General features: G+C 42.2%; 1 protein-coding gene across 10 annotated transcripts in view; it reads right to left on the bottom strand.

Annotated features, from left to right (window-relative positions):
- Window positions 1-17,381, bottom strand: part of TRPM3 (transient receptor potential cation channel subfamily M member 3) — a 492,887-nt gene that overhangs the window by 39,001 nt on the left and 436,505 nt on the right. For all 10 annotated transcript variants that reach the window (XM_049092014.1, XM_049092017.1, XM_049092021.1 and 7 more), the window contains one exon: window positions 14,483-14,657. In XM_049092014.1, the coding sequence (XP_048947971.1) occupies window positions 14,483-14,657 (175 nt within the window). The remainder of the gene's footprint in view (window positions 1-14,482; window positions 14,658-17,381) is intronic.

Here is a 17,381-nt window from a genome sequence, read left to right as displayed (position 1 = left end):
TCCTGTGGATCCTAAGATGGGTAGTAGCACCCCTGGCCTCTGTTATCAGCTGCCAGGAGCACCCTCCAAGTTGTGACAACCAAACATACTTGTAGGCAGTGCCAAACATCCCCTGGGGGTCGGGGTGGGGCCAAATTGTCCCTGTGAGAACCAGTGGGGTAGACTTTTACTGTGGGGGATTGCATGGTCACGGGAGAACTTGGGAGTATTCCAGCTTCTCTTGGCTGTCCTGAGGCTTTTAGACCTTTGAGTTTTCTGGGAAGTAGATTTTTGATGGACCTGCAGACAGGCAAAGGAAGAACTGAAGAAACAGGTTTGAGAGGGTGGTACCCAAATGAACTTGATTCCTCTTTGCTGTCTTCCTCCCCCTCCTCTGCACTTGTTAGTCTTCCAGCAGTGAAGACGGACAAGTTGGAGTTGGGGAGCCCAGTGCCTGCAGACTAGACAGGGAGGGCCTGAGGATTTTAGAACTTCCAGCAATCCCGACATTTAAATTCAGGTGTCAGCAATTTTCTGCAGACAGCATGGAAGAGGTTTGGGGAGGCAGCGGGCATTGGCTGGGGCCCTTGGCAAAACTGCAATGTAGGCAAAACTGTTTTTGCCACCACCTCTCTCTGTGACCCTCCCCCACACCCTGTCTCACTTTCCCTGCCCTCCAGGCACACAGTCCTCTGGCTGCTCCAAGCCTGCCTCGCCCAGCCTGAGCCATCTGCTTCATTGCCTGCCCTGCCTGCCCGGGTTTTAACTCTCCTTACCCAAACGCTGATTTCAGCTATTTTGGGGGTTAAGATGAAAGGTCCAAATACCTCACACTAAGGGGAGGAGAGTCCATGGGTTTAACCTATTCAGGGGATGTTTTGATTCTCTGAAGCTTGCTACTGCTCTTAGAAGACATTTGGGAACAAAGGGCTTTTCCACGGCTTATCTGTTTTCCCTGAAATGAGCATCCAGATTGTATATTTTCCCAGTAATAGTCTCCCCATCCGGCAATCATAATCCGTGAAATCCATGAACTAGAGACCTCACTGAGAAAGAGGCCCCACACAAGGTGAGATGCAAATTTCCCATAAAAAAAGATCCAAATTCCTTAGCTTGGTCCACAAAGCCCTTTATAATCCACCTTTCTAACCTCATCTCCACTCATTCACTCCAACTGGGTGAAAAAGATGGACATAGACCCTAGCACCTGCTCTCCAAAAATGCATATTGTCCACAGGGGTGGGGGGATATACAAAACAAACCAGACAAATCAATACAATGGCACGTGTTGGTCCAGAGTAAGTCGAGGAGGCTGGGGAGCACCTCACAGAGGGTACTAAACCCAGGGGCTGCTATCTCCATATGTCCAAACTTGACCCACCCTGTCACCTCTGTGTACCTGACAGTCCCTCTGTCTAAATGCCCTCCCATCATCTATCTGGAAAACTCTTAATACCTTTCATGATCCAGCTTACCTGTAACCCCCTAGGGGATTTTTCTCTGACTGTACTTTGTCCTCTCTTGCTCTTTGCTTTGCCATGGTTCCCCTTGCTCACCCCCAAACAAGTGTGTTCTTTTCTTTAAGCTTATATATCAATTCTATGGAAATATATATCATGGTGATTTGCAATGATTTATTGACTCATCAGTCTTCCCCATTAAAGTTTTTTCAAAGCCGAGGCAATGAAGTGTATCCCTGTATAAAGCCCAGTTCCTAGCACAGTGCCTGGCACACAGGAGGGCTCAATAAAAGTCCCTGTTTGAATGAACTCATTCAAACTAGAATCTGGAAAACATGATAGCAGGTTGTCTGCTTTATTCTCTTTTATATTGCACTGTGAGATTGATATACAGAAAAGTCCATAAAACATATATGTCCAGTATCAAATGAAAACCCACGTAACCACAACCCAGGTCAAGAAATCGTTCCCTCTATTCTTAACTCATCAGTGGGTGTCATCTACTTGAATTGAGTGTGTCACAGAGACAAGGACTCAAAATTCTGTATCTGACCTGAAGTTATTGGGGTCTCCTGCGAAGCATGTCCTCAGCTTGAACCTCAGGCCTGATATTCCAGAGACCACAAACCTGGCTAAAAGCCAAGCAATTCGGTCAAACATCACTTGGCAGACGTGGCCTGAAATCTAGCTACAGGAAGCTATTCGCTCCACTGGACAATATCTTGTACAAGATCTTGAGCACCTTATTCTCCCCCTCCATATTGAGGCTGCAGGATTATTTGGACTCTGTCACATTTGAAAACAGAACAAAACAAAACAAAACAAAACACCACCACAATTAACATGTGAGCCTATCTGCTAATAGTTAACCTGTGTGGAGCTCAGTCTATTTTTTGGTTGCTGTTAATATGGATCAGCTAAAATCTTGCCATGCTCTCGGAGGGGGTGTGCTCCGCCGGCTTTGAGTGGAAATCGGCCATCTGCCTCACTGCACTTGGTCAGAACACTGTGCCTTTGGAAAGGCCTGCAGTTACAGGATGCCCGGCCACCACCTCCGGTGCAGCTCAGCTTGGAGCTGGCAGGGCTGTCTGTGTGGGGCTCCTCCAGGGCCACTGCCGGGCTCCCCCGGCTCTCTCTCCCTGCCCTGGCTGCCCTCAACAAGCAAGGGCCCGCCTGCCTGCCTCTTTGCCACTAACCCTCCCTCTCTCCTTCCTTTCCCTTTCTTCCTTCTCTTCCTTCTAGCTGTCCAGCAATCATTTCTACACACAGACTAGCATAAGGGCTTGTTCAACAAACATTTCTTGAGCCTGGCTGCAATTCTTTTCTTTCACATAAATTCGGCTAACTTTCAGCAAGTTATCAATTCCAGGGTCCTTTCATTTTACTTTTCTTTCTCTGTGTGTGTGTGAAGCATGAATCCATGATGAGCACACTTAGCTTAAGTTAAAATCATTTTTGTGCATGTGTAAACCCATGACAACCTTATTCTCTTTCGAGTTCTTGCTTCATGGGGTTTAATTTATGCACTATTTTCTGAGCATCTACTCTGTGACAAACAGTTTGAGATGCCAAGGCTACAACAGGGAGCAAGGCAGAGGTGGTCCCTTTGCTCACGGGGGTAGTAGCATTTTATTTTATTTATTTTTAAAGACTATTTATTTATTCATGAGAGAGAGAGAGAGAGAGAGAGAGAGAGAGAGAGGCAGAGGGAGAAGCAGGCTCCCTGCAGGGAGCCTGATGTGGGACTTGATCCCAGGACCCTGGGATCACGCTCTGAGCCAAAGGCAGATACTCAACTGCTAAGCCACCTAGGCATCCCATGGGGGTCACATTTTATTTTATTTTATTTTATTTTATTTTATTTTATTATTTTATTTTTTATTTATTTTATTTTATTAATTTTATTTTTTTAAAGATTTCATTTATTTATCCACTAGAGACACACACACACACACACACACACATACACACACACACAGAGGCAGAGACACAGGCAGAGGGAGAAGCAAGCTCCATGCAGGGAGCCTGACATGGGACTCGATCCCCAGGTCTTCAGGATCATGCCGCAGGCTGAAGGCGGCACTAAGCCGCTGAGCCACCCGGGCTGCCTGGGGGTCACATTTTAAAGAGTTTTTATATTCTAGAACTGAGCTGTCCAGTATGGTAACCACTAGCAACATGCAGTTATTTAAATTAATTACAATTAAATAAAATGTAAAATTCACTCTCATTCCTGCTGGCCACATTTCAAGGGCTCGCTGACCACATGTCACTAGCAGCTAGGTATTAGCACAGATCTAGACCAGTCTCACCATCACAGAGGATTCTACTGAACAAGGCTATTCTGGAGGAATTTGCCAGACCTACTACCATCCTGAGGCTTTCAGAAATCCCCAAAGCAATACTGTGAGATGATTTGTTATGACACCAGATCACGATTCCTCTACTTACACTCCACCCTTTGAAACATGGAGCTTATATCCAGCATGCCAGGAGCCAGTGAGTTTATTTTTATTTTGAGCATCCTGTTTTACTTACAAGACAGCTAAATCAGTGTGGTGGAATAGCATTTTGAAATACTCATTTTTCCCTCTTGTCTTGCAAGCAGGTACTGGCTCCGTGTCAGAGAAGGGAGAGATGGAGTCCAGAATCCAGAAATAGCCTTTGAGTCTCTGGCTGCTTTTGTGGTCCAAATGGACAAGCTCACGGCCCTTTGAGCATCTGTAGAAGGGGCAACAGAAAGGAGGTTTTGCGGAATAGATAAAAATGTCTTGGCAGAAGCAGGACTGGAGGACAGAGAGAGAAATGTTTGTGCACATGTGTGAAGGGTTTTGAGAGACAATGCCAACGTGCATTGCTTTGTGGGCTCAGGCTGCATGGTTTTCCTGGTGGTTCTGTGGGGGGTAGCAGGATCCCAGAGGGATAAAGTGTCTAGGATTTGGGACAGTGGGGAGGCATCACAAATCCACCAGACCTAAAGGGCCAAACTGACTGGAACGATGGACATTTTAGCAGCTAACTGTGATAATTCTACTACATCCTGCCCCTTAACCCACATCAGGGAAGGTAAAGAGGGGTGAGCACTGGGTGTGATTTTCCTCCAGCAACTAGGATGCACGTTCAAAATAGAAATCAGTGGAATTATAATAAAAAAATAAAGCTGATTTTCTGGCATTTGTGGTCTGGGAGCCATACCTGCTCCTCAAGCAGTGTGGTTTCCTTGCATACTAACTTAACAACCACAGACCTCATCCCCTCTGGTGGGTACTTGATTTGGTAGAGTAACATTTCTCCTGGAAGAAATAAATGCGCAAAGCAGTGTCATCTCCTGTATTTGCATAAAATGTCAAATAGGAAATTGATTCCATCCTGGAGCTCTGGTTTCACACATTCATCAACTGAAATAAGGGGGGAGGAAGGAAGCCAATGCAATCGCATGACTAGATGGTTTAGACAAGGAGTTAGGAAACTGTTGCCCCCAGGCCAAATCTGGCTTGCCTCCTGTTTTAGTAAATAAAGTTTTATTGGCACACAGCCCCACCATTAGTTTATTTATTGTTGTGTTGCGGAGTCACAATGTAGACTGTGCGGCTCTCAATGCCGCCTGACCTTTTATAGAAAAGGTTTGCTGACCCCCTGGCTCAGATTACAAACTCCTGAAAGACTAGGACAGTGTCTATACATCTCCTGTTTCCTTGCAGGACCTGCCTGGTGGAAGAGCAGGTGTAGAGGAAGGATTTGAGAAATTGGGTGTAATAAAATAGTCTAAGGCTGAAATAAACTTTCCTGCTTCAAGAATGACCTCCTCCATGGGCTCCTGTGAACATAATACCTTGAGTTGCAGCACTGACTTCAAGTGTTAAAGAAGGATAAGGTGCAAATCAGTCTCTAACAAGAAAGAGAATCTTGTTGTCTTGTTACTGTAGATGACCAGATGAACTGCCTGTTTTATTTTATTTTGTTTTTTAAAAGATTTTATTTATTTATTCATGAGAGACACACACAGAGAGAGGGAGAGAGAGAGAGAGAGAGAGAGAGAGAGAGAGGAGGCAGAGACACAGGCAGAGGGAGAAGCAGACTCCATGCAGGGAACCTGACAAGGGACTCGATCCCAGGTCTCTAGGATCACGCCCTGGGCTGAAGGCAGCACTAAACCACTGAGCCACCTGGGCTGCCCAACTGCCTGCTTTATATATAATCTGGGAGCCCCTGGACTCTTACTCTGCACTGCATGGAAGGGTCCCAAAGCCTCCAATAAACATGGCCTGTGTGCCTTTCTTAGGTGAGCGTTCTTCCAGGAGTGACTCTATGCAAAGGATTACGTGAAAGTGATTTGTTAAGGCCTGCTCTGAAGAGAAAAAAGGATCACCTTTTGTTCAGCATCTCCCTTGTTATGATTACAAAGATAAAATGTTCAAAATTCGCTTTGAGACTGCATTATTTCTCCTGTAACATCTCCAAGGGGAAATAAATCCCTGAAGTTCTCTACCCACTTGTAGAGTGGCATTTCTTTCATTTGACCCAAGTCTACAACTTTCACACTTCAATGGATCCTTAGCTCGAGTACACTGGGATTTGGGGACCCATGTTATACTTTATCCGCAGAAAGATTCATCTGGGGAGTTCACAGCCTCCAGACGTGGCTGCTTTTGAAGCAAAGAGCCCTCATCTTCCAGATCGGTCCTCAAATTACAGCTTTTCATCCACTCCCTTGGTAAGTCTGGCTGCCTTCTCTGGCTCAGTGCACTTATGTCTTTCTTGAGGAGACAGTGACCAATATCATCCTCAGTAACTCAGGCACAGATATACCACAGCTCCAGATCGGGTAAATATAGCCCTTTTGTTGTGCTTTTAATACAATTCTAGATGCTATTCAACAACACTTTGGGTTGAGTGATACACCACAGAGGTGTTTCTAGTATTCTGTTTAGAATAATTACCTTTCTCTACCTTATGGTCAATTGCACTTGTAATGTATTTTGGTTCACTTTTATTATCTTAATTTTTAAAATTTTTAAAAAAGATTTTAAGTGATCTCTATACCCAACATGGGGCTTAAACTCACAACCCCAGTATCAAGAGTCGTATGCTCTTCTAATTTAGCCAGCCAGGCACCCCAGATCATTATTGGTTTTTAATAACTACTGTCCTCTTAGACATGCTCTTAGTAACCTTTCTGCTACTTATCTGCTGTCGCACACATAAACTCTTTCTGAAGTCCTTCACTGTTGACTTAGTATTTGGCATTGCCAGAGACTTCAGTTTTTTCTCTAAATCTTACAGAATCCCATTTTATTTTTGCATGTGCTAAAGAGGATAAATTCAACCAGAGTTTTAAAGAAAACTCTACTGATTTGCTTCTATGTGGAGGGGCACATACTTTTTTTTATACCTTTTGACCCCAGTGATAAGTTAGCTCCTCATAGGTGACAAAATAGTTGTAACAGCTAGATGGGAAGCTAACTCTTCTCTCCCAAAGTAAGCTTTTTGGGAAATGGTTTAGAGCTTTTTTGTGAAAGTTTCCAAAATTTAAAACATATCCCATCTGCTGATGCTTTATTTTCCACGGGGTTATGTAGGACTTGCTTGGAGTATTTGTGGTAGAGTAGAAAAAACACAGGCTTTGGAGTCATGCAAACCTACAATGTACCAAAAGCACTCTGTTAAAGGCAGAGTTAAAACAGAGGCTGAAAATGGCCAGGATGGGCCAAATACTAAATTTAATTATAGGCAAGGTATTAGCCAGTCTATGGTTAAAGAAAAATGGAATACTCCGAGGTGATAATAAGAACTCATTCTTGTAAAAGGTAACGAATGATGATGCTTCTCTGATGCTTCTCTAGAGCCTCCTCCAAGACAGGAGAGTTCTCCAAACTATCTGGAGTGGTTCCTCTTTAGAATCTGGTTATTCTGCATCACCACACAAAATCTCCACTTCCATCCACTGAGGGCATCAGAACAATTTGCCTTCAACACAATCTTGGAAACCTGAGCAAAGGTTGCTCTAGACTGCCTATGAGACTGAGCTGTCATTAGCCCAATTTGTCCCCTTACGCTACCTGCGCTCCAGTCTTTAGCTGCCTCAAAACCCAAGAATAGTTATTCCCACTTCTCTTACCTTTCATCCTCTATTCCTACAGTGCAAGTCCCTCTGGTGAACTATCCTCCCCTGTGCTTCTGTCTTCATGTGATGTTGGGCTCTCTGCCCACTGAATTTTCCCATCATTTCTCCCTTTCCTCTCTTTCCCCAGACTTCTGGAATACCCTTATCATTGAACACATATCCTCTGCTTTCTCATACTTCTACAAGCCCAGTCTGCATTTTCTTGTCTTAACTAAATCCCATTTTGCAGAAAGACACCACTTCCCTGTAACCTTCCCAAATGAAAATTGCACATTCTTGTACCTCCACCATTGTGGTACCCATAAGTAATGTCTGTATTGTCATTGATACTTTGCCTCTTCTAACCCGTTGCTTTTCATTCTTGTACAAAAAGCCCTTTCTCCTTTGAGTGTCAGGTAATTCTGATCAAAGTCCTCCGGACCACTCCCTCTTTTGTCATTATGGACACTTTGATATCTGCAGTGACAGACACAGAAGAACCTAGCTCCAAGATGCTTGACCTCAATTCCAGCAAATCCTAGAATCCATTCTGGACCTTATAATTTTCCTAAATTGTTTTACCTCAACTCTGAATATCAATTTCCCATTCTCTGACCACAACACCTTATCATCACACCTCTCAGGATCCTTAGTTCTCAAAGTACTTGGTGCTCAGGCCAGAACTCTGGTCCTTTGATCTTTCTTCCTCCTATGTACTGATCAACATTATGCTTTTATTTTCTTCTCCTTCCATCTTAGACCTTACAATGCATAACTTTAAACCCTTGTAAGCATCTTCAAAGAACTTAGTCTCCTTTATTTCTGCCATGCTGGCACAGCAACAATTCAATCTTGGATTAATCCAACAATTTGTTTTTCTTGATCTGGACTGCTGAGTCTAAACTGAGAAAACAGACAACCTAACTATGCAAGTGGGTGGCCCTAAGCCATCCTTTGATGTGTACTTAGTGACTTTCCTGAGTGGTGATTATAAAACATTACTCTTTCTCTCAAAGCCCCACTTCGTTGATCTTCTTCCCTCCCTTGCCACCTCTACACATATGCAACATTTCTCTCTCTCTCTTCCCTAGTAAATGTTTTGCCTTACTGCTCATTTACTCTTAAATCATTGTAATTTGTTTTTGCATTACTCCTGAAATGAAAATTCTCTGGTCAAAATTACCAGTGACTTCCTAAAGGTCTAGCTGAATGAAATTTTTCTAAATATTCAGCTAATTGTTGTCTTCTCTTGCTTTTGATACTGTTGATTTCTCCATTCTACCGTTCCTCTCTGGCCTTCTCTACTTGTGCTCCCTGGCAAGCTCACCCACTTGCATGGCTTTAACTGGAATTATATTCTTGATTTTCAGATCTGTATCTTCAGGCTAGCTCTTTCTACTTAGCCCCAGAAATCCACATATAAAACAGCCTTCTTTGTGGTTTTCCTGGAATTCCCATGGGAACTTAAATCTATCCAACCCCAACTAAACAAATCCACCTCTCCCCATAGTTCTTCCTTCTAGGTTCTCTATCTTGCTAAATGACATCATTCTTTCGACTGAGCCAGAAACCTTAGAGTGGCCTTCAACTTCTCCATCTTAAATCCTTATCCTACTTCCCCAGGACCATCTCCAAATGAGGTCCTTCTGTTTTGACCTTCTTAAAGTCTCATGCTGCTTATCTTCTTCATCCCAACTGCTACTGCCTTAGCTAGTGTGCTCTCACCTCTCACCTTTATATTTTTGCTAGAGGGTTCTAAAACATGTCAGGTCATGATACTACCCAGAACATGAACTATAAGTCTTTCAAGATCTATATTCCTGTCTCTCTTCAGACCCATCTGTCCTGCTTCCTGCCTCCTGCCTCTCACCCTATAGTCAGCCATATTAAACTACCTGCTGTGCTTGGAACTGTCCATGCTGAGTCTCAGTTTGGAATGCCATTCTTCTCCTTCACACCCACTTGCTCCCATCTGCCCAGCAAATATCTGTTCATATTTCAGGTCTCAGCTTAATCTTCCCATTCTTTGCAAGGTCTCATCTGTTGTACCCTCAACTCTCACCCTAGGAAGAACCAACTACTTTTCTTTTGGGGCTCCATCTCCACATATATATTGTCAATGTCAGTTTGCCTCTCTTGGACTGTAAACTTCCTTAATGACATGATCTCTGTCATGTGCATGTCTTTACCTCGGTGTCCAGCTTATAGTAGGATCAAAATAGATACCTGCACAGAATGAAGAATGAATGGATTAAAAATGGAGCCCAACCTGTGAGCAAAGACTAAATGAATATTGTAAGAGTGGAACAAATGTTGATCACTATAGCATACTGAATCATCACAAAGGCTTGTCTGCAGATAGCTCTGCTGTTTGTAAACTCACTAAGTCTCAGTTTGCATTAGCAAACGAGTTGGGTGGGTATTCTCTAGAATGTAAGCTGACTTTCAGGGACAGAAAAAGGGGGGTGGTGCCTTCTACTGGCTTGCTTCCTTAGCAATCTGTGAAAACAAAACCCAGCAAAACAATTCCCCCTTTTCCCAAAAGTTGGCACTGGCTCAAGTTTTTCTTTTCCAAAATACTTTCTTTGGTCAGGCAACACTCCCTACACTATAGCTGTTAGGCATTAGTGTGCTCTGAATCCATTAGAGAAGGTCAGTCCTGAATACCAAACAGATGCAGAGCTCCAAGTTTCCAGAACTGGAGTCCAAGAATCGAAATGCATAACAATAGCCATCTTCTCTGTTCGTGTTCTCAGCTTTGCCATAGCAGGCATATTTTAGAGACCAGACTTGAGCTGTCCTAACTTCCACACATGAAGGGGGAACAAATAATTTGAGACAGAAGAGTAATACAAGGGAATGTTTTAGCTTTACACGTACATACATGCTCCTTGTTTCCTGATGAAAACAACACTTCGAATCCAGTCAATATCACGGAGACACCAACGGTACACAAGAGTAAGGTTTTTTTTTTTTTTTTTAATAGCAAAACTTGTACTAAATAAATAGATAGATAAAAAGTAAATCAAGTAAACCAAACCACAACAAAAATAAGCCCTCTTACTCCAGATTACCTATTAATTTCAGATGGAAAGCCCTAGGCAGTAAGAGAAAAAAGAATGACCCATGCATTAAGTAGACTTGGATAGTTAATTTGGGTCAAGGGGAAAAGCCAAATAATATTAAATTGTTATGGTAGAAAGTAAGTTTTGGACGTTCTGCTTTCACATTAGTACCCAAACTTGTAAAAATACTCAGAGCAGCAGAAAGGAGAACTAAATTTAGACCTTGATTTAATGCATTCAAGAGCATGATTCATTTTCCCCCTGCCCTGGTATAGCCTGGGTAATCTGCATGGATGGCAGGCAACACAAGGATGCCCTGTGCATAAAGGGAAGTCTCATTCATTCAGATGCTCAAGGAAGCTAGAGACACCCCATCTTCTCTGCCAACAAAGGTGCATTTCTAGGTACCTCACACACCCTGGAACCAGATTTCTTAACTGGCAAGAGTCCCTCTAATTTTAGCTTTGCCCTGGCCTTGGCATGAATGTGCTGGAAATTTATTCTGTTGCTCGTTTTCTGTAAGTGGTTTTTTTTCCCCCCTCAAGCTCCAGTGGGATCCTGGCCAGCTCTCAGATGCCATGCAACAGGGGTCACCTTAATGAGACACTTAAAAAGGATGTCATCGTATGGTAGCAATGCATTTAGCAAGCTGGGGCCCAAGTCACCAAACGGTAGCCCATATATTGGGTTTTAGAGAGCTACTGTTATATATAACTTAAACATCAACCCAACGATGATGGCAAGGTCATTTCTTATTAGTTCATCAAAGGGCTAGGTAAAACATCCAGGCAGAGCAGACCATCATCCTCCCTTCCCAGTTTCATTATCCGCTGCTGCCAATCACTATCTCGCATTCATGTCTGCTCTGGACACAAAGCAAATATTTTAGCCACTACAAATAATTGAGATTAATGCCAGACTATCATTTGTGTTAATATAATCTAGTTTAGAAATGAAAACCACCTAAATTATTTTGTGATTTTACAGTCACTCCATTCTTTATTTCTTTAGCTTTCAGTCTTTAAGCACATTTGGAAAGTAACCTCAGAAGTCTCATTCCAGCTTTTTTTGGCCTTATTGAAAGTCGCTGGGCTTAGGACAAGCTACAAGAAAAAAATGGAACGTATATTAAAAAAAATCTGTAGTTCAGGAACACGGTCTCCTGGAAGCGAGGGCATTAAAGCTGTCCTCCCTTCTGAGGTATTAGACTGATGTAAATAACCCACCCATTGGGCCCCATTATACATCCACGTACATTCATCCCAAGAAAGATTATTTCCCCAACCATGAAATGGGTTCAGCAATTTTGCAGTTCAACACACAAAGAGTTCAATACAGAGCACGTGCATCACATTAGAAATGAGTTGCTCTGAGAAGGTGTGTGAGAATGAGCAGCATTGGAGAGGCCCGCATGGGGGCACATCCACAGGATGGGCCTGGTGGACCCTGGGCAGGGCTGTGGGTCCAGGTGGATATGAGATCCGATCAGCCTGAACACATGCTTCACAAACCAGCCTGGACATGGCACAGAAAAGAGGCAAGACACCGTAGGGCAGCATCAATGATTTGTACCTTTCTCAAATAGCTTGGTTCTTGGGTCTCCTGGGCAGTTCTGAATGGCAAGATGGGGCAGTCACTCTGCCCCTTGGGCTTGTCCAGTGCCACAACATGAAAATCAAATTATTTTGAAGATAGGGATGTTTGATGACTTTGACCAAATGCAACGGCAGGTTTGGGGGCAGCCTCGTAAGAGGCTTTCCCATTTGAGAAAGGACAAATGCTCTTTAGCACTCTAAACAGCAAACTGGCTGATTTAGCTTAGAACAGTGGCTACCATTGCAGCCAATTTCAGAATGTCAAGAAGGAAGGTAAGAGCAAGGGAAGGGTGTCATGAAGGTTGCATCCATCCGAGGCTGGGTCAGTTATATATTGAGATTTGGGGAAGAAATTTATTCTCACACACGTAGAGCACCACGGGTCTAATGAACAAGAAGGGACATCTATTTTCATACTTCACTCACACAAAACACCTCTCTCCCATCTCTGGGGGTAGGGGTGGGGTTCCAGTTCTAAACTACAATCAGCCCTTCTTTTGAAATAACAATAATAAATCTTCTTTGTTCAGCCAGATGGTGGTGTCTGTTGCACTAGGTTGGGCTCATAGTACAACATCAATAAATGGCCACTAGTAGAGGGACAGACAATGCCGTTTGTAAAACATGCCTACACGTCCTGCCTTCTCCCCTCCCAAAATGTCATACTGTCAAAACGCCCATGGGGACTTGATCTCATTTTGGGAAAGAAAGGAAAACTTAAACAAGGCAAAATAATGTAATGTGGAAAGTAATTTCTGGGGGGCCGGGGAGTATACATTTAATCTTTGAGGAGAATGATGGTAGATGGGCTTTTAGTTGTTTTGCTTTAGGGACCATTTGAAAGGAGGATTCCCCAGAGGGTTTTCCCCAGGCTCTGGAAAGCTGTCTTGGTGAAGGCGGCGCATTGCCAACCAAAGTTATCACGACTAGGAGATGGAGTCAGAATGCCTCCTCAGTGAGCGTGGCCAAGTCTCCTGAAATGAATATTGTTCCAAGTAGGTGTCCATAAAGCCTTCTTGCCTCAGATAACTCCTTTTAAGAAAGGTATTTGTTCAAAATCCATCACAGAAGGGAAAATGACATATTACTGTGTCCTGCTGCCCATGTACACATGTTCCTCACAGGCCCAGAGGGCTCATACTCTTTGATGCTTGCTCCTTATTTACTTGGTGTCCGTTCTACCTGGGATTGGCAGAGGGGTAGGGGTGGGGGGTTGCTGACTGGTCTCTGCTCCTGTTCTTAACAAACTATATTACCTGGTTATGTAACCCCGATCCATGTCCACAGTCCAGAGCTCAGATGGCTGGCGTGTCAGCAGAAAATGTTTCAAAAATGTTAATTCGACAATGTTGGAGGGATGTTATTTCTAGAGCTAAACTCCTTAGGGAAAATGAGAAATCCTTGCTTCAGGGATTTAGCTCTTCCATACTGGAAGATACTTCTTTCCTGATGCTTTCTTCCCAAATAATTTCTCAATGTCTGCTATGCCCTGACATTTGGTCTAAATAAAATGCTGGAACAGACTCCTAGGATACAACTACCTCCAAACTCTGTATAAGAGGGTGTTTATTATAGAGAATCAGCATCTATTAGGGCATGAAACACTGGGGGCCTGCTGGCGCTTGCTCTTCACACTGAATCATTTCATAATATAGATACTTTTTTTTTCTGGCATTTACAGCAAGCAACTCAGTTTATAACCTAAGGCATTTTCCATACTTCCAGGCAGTGAATACTAGGTCCTTTTGAGTCTCAATAGCACATAATTTAAGACAGTGGGAAAAGGAGTTGGAGAATAGTTTCCACTGCAAGGAAAACACCATGCAGATGTTTGCCCTCTTGAATTCTGATGGCAAAATAGAGAATTGTTTACTTGTTCTGAAGTCAAACCCAAGGAATTTAGTTTTTACTGGCTGGGGGTTGGGGGCTGGGGTAGGGGTGGGGAGTCATGACATAATATATTAATGATATTGAAATATTCAATACATAGATTTTGAATCCCCAAATAATTTAGATCTTTTTATATGGTTCTTGATCAAATTTGGTATATCAAATGTCGATTTGTGTCACAGAAAGGACATACCTGGAGAAAGACTACTTTGTGAAAATTGTATATTCACCTTCTGTAATTTTTTTTTTTTTCCTCCAAGATACCAAGCTAGGAATCGGTCCTCTATCTTGAGCCATTTATTGAGAACAAACAAATGAACTCAGAAAAGACATGACCCAATTGAAGTTCAATACCTGACTTTGGTGTATGAGAATCATAAACTTGCTTACGGTCAATCTGGTCTGCAAACACTTCCCCATAAATCATCCAATAGGGCATGTAGAAGATGTTCTTGGCCAATTTCCATGATGGCTCTTCATTGGGAAAGAGAATGGCTTGCCTGGCGACCCCAAAACTCATCAGTACCACCAGCATGATGATGACAAAGTACATCATGTCTATCATCTGGAAGGTTGGGGAAACAGAGGGAGAAACAAAAGAAAATCCATATGACTGAATGTTCCTATGACAGCAACATTGATGGAAACCTTTGTAGGAGGTTCACTTTTAATACTGCTGATAAGGGATATATACATAGATAGCTCTGTAAGAAAGTAAGAAAGAGAAACACTTGGTCTATTGCAGCAATGTCCACAGATGCTTATCAGTAACTCAAAAATCATTTTTACAAAAGCACACAGAGAATGGAACCTCCTCATTTTTCACTATTGTCTGTGCCACATAGTCAAGCCTAGGCATGGGAGTCACATGAAGCTTGGGTCTCTGTAAGTTCAGTACTAGCTTTGTCTCTCTTCCTGGAAGGGCAAATGTCCTCCTTGGGTCTCTTTCTTCTTAGCAAAATTGAAATTGGGATAATTAGACCATCTTAAGAACTACTGCAATGCTGTAAATTCCCTAAGTTTGAAAGGCTAATGAAGCGGTGGAACACTCAAGGAAATAATCATTTGCAAACAAAGCTAGGACAACCCAAATATCCATCATATACCTTCTTATTCTTGTGCCCCTACCTCATTGTCTGGTATTCTATCACAAACCAGTCCCTCAGAAGACCATTCTTTCTGTATTTAATTCTCTCACAGTATATCCTATCAGTTATGAAGGGTGTTTTTGTAGGCAATAGAATCAGGTTGCCTAATGGCCCATTTCTGTGTCTGCTGTTGAAAAGTTGGATTTTCATCTTGACATGTTTATAAAATTCTCTTGACTGCATTTGAGCACAATGTTATCTCTTGTTCCTCTTGATTCCTTTCTTTTTTGCTTGTTTTCATGATACATATTATCTGTGATCTGTTTCTCATATGCCAAATTACTTTCCTTTTATCACCAAAAATAGATGAGGAAGTAATAACTATTATTTTGCCTGGCCAGAACCCATTGCCTCCTTCTTTTAGAAGCAGTTCCCACCCATTTTGGCCACAAAGATAGGTGTCTTTTCCAGGCTAGGTTAATCATGCTACCTCACTCTCTGGCAACAGTGATAAGAGGTAGGCATGTGACACAAGACGGGCCAACCAGAGTCCTTTCTTTGGAGTTTTTTCAATTGAAGCTGGGAGAGAGAAGCTCCCTTTCTTTCTCCATAATGATATGAATTCAGAGTGTCTGAGGCCGAGTCTCTCACTAGTGAAACTGATCAGGAGTGAATGAAGCAGATATTCCAGACACAGAGAGAGTATGTCCTGACAATGGTTGAAGGCCTGATTGCCATAGGCCTTAAGGGCAGTTTCAACATGCCCTGCTCTAAGTCAATATATCACTCCCGGGCTTAAGCTAGTTGGGAGACTGGTTTCTATCCCTCACATCAAATCATCTAATACAAAAGACGACCTTCTCTTGGGTATCAAACTTCCTGAAGGGATACCCATCCACAAACAAACACTAATGATAATTTTATCAATGATAATAAAGGCTTTAAATCTGCTTTAAAATTTTATTTTAAAAGAATATATTCCATGGTGTCTGTTATTAGAATTTAAACACTATAACTTTCCTGTTTGCCTTAGGAGACTGGGGGCTCAATATATTTTAGGTCAATTAGTCAATCAACCATCAAGGCAACTTCCAAATCCATCTGTCAAGTATCATTTGACTTTAAGACTAAATAAGAATCTCTCAAAACTTGATGTTCATTCATATTTATTTAGTGTTTTAAAAAAATATATGCTACCGAATTGGTTATTCTTTTTATAGCTGAGTGGCCTCAGAACTCTCTTAAAAGTGAACAAGCCAACTGTGTTGAAACAGTTTTATAGGAACATAGACCTGTTGCTCATCCTCTATTTTGTAAAATTCTTTCATCTTTTATTTACAAGAAGTTCTATCAATGAAAAAACACTAATGGGTCCTTCATGTGTATTCAGATTGATTAAAAGGTGGGTGGGGAGAAGAAGGCGTGTACCTTGATTTAAGAGCCAGTCTGACCCAAGAAAACTCAGCCAGTACACATGACAACTGTTCTAATCTAATTTCTCAGGACTATTTTCATTCAGATTAAGTCTGCTCTCTACCTGAAGGCTCAAAACCACCAAAGACAAAAGACATTCTTCTCACTCAACCATATAGATTTCAAAACAGTCTTCCATATAAATACTGAATTCTGGTAGAGTGCAGAAACAGAGCATTAGTAAAAACTAAGGGTGGGGACCTCTGTTTTTATAGCTAAATTGTTCAGTTGGTTCAATATGCAAGAGTGGATTTTGTCTCACTCTTCTAAATACGTGTTGGTTGCATCCCGTACGGGTGTTAGACTACCAGACTACCTGAGTTTTCATCTTGGCTCTGCTAGTAAAAAGAGCCTAAGGGGTCACATGCAAGTTGCTTAATCTTGTTTTTCTTCTCATTTTCAAAATGGGGATAATAAAGACAATAATGATACATATTAATTTTGTAAGGACTAAGTGTGATGACACGTGAAGCAATGTGGGTAGTTCTCTGTAGTATTAATGTATTGTTATTATTAGCATTGGATGATCAACCTGTGAAGTCAGAGCTGGAATCCTGCCTCTGTTCTTTGCCCAGTTTGTTTATTCAATTGACAAATGAATGAAGATACTAAAAGCCATTTCGTGGGGTTGTAGTGATGATGACATGTTTGACATAGTATTTGGCACAGAGTAAATGATAGCTATTATTATTGTTGTTTTTATTTTGCATTATATAAGTGAGCTTAGT

This window comes from Canis lupus, chromosome 1 (genome assembly GCF_003254725.2).
Source record: "Canis lupus dingo isolate Sandy chromosome 1, ASM325472v2, whole genome shotgun sequence".
NCBI classification, from domain to species: domain Eukaryota; kingdom Metazoa; phylum Chordata; class Mammalia; order Carnivora; family Canidae; genus Canis; species Canis lupus.
This window is presented reverse-complemented; position numbering and strand designations above follow the sequence as displayed.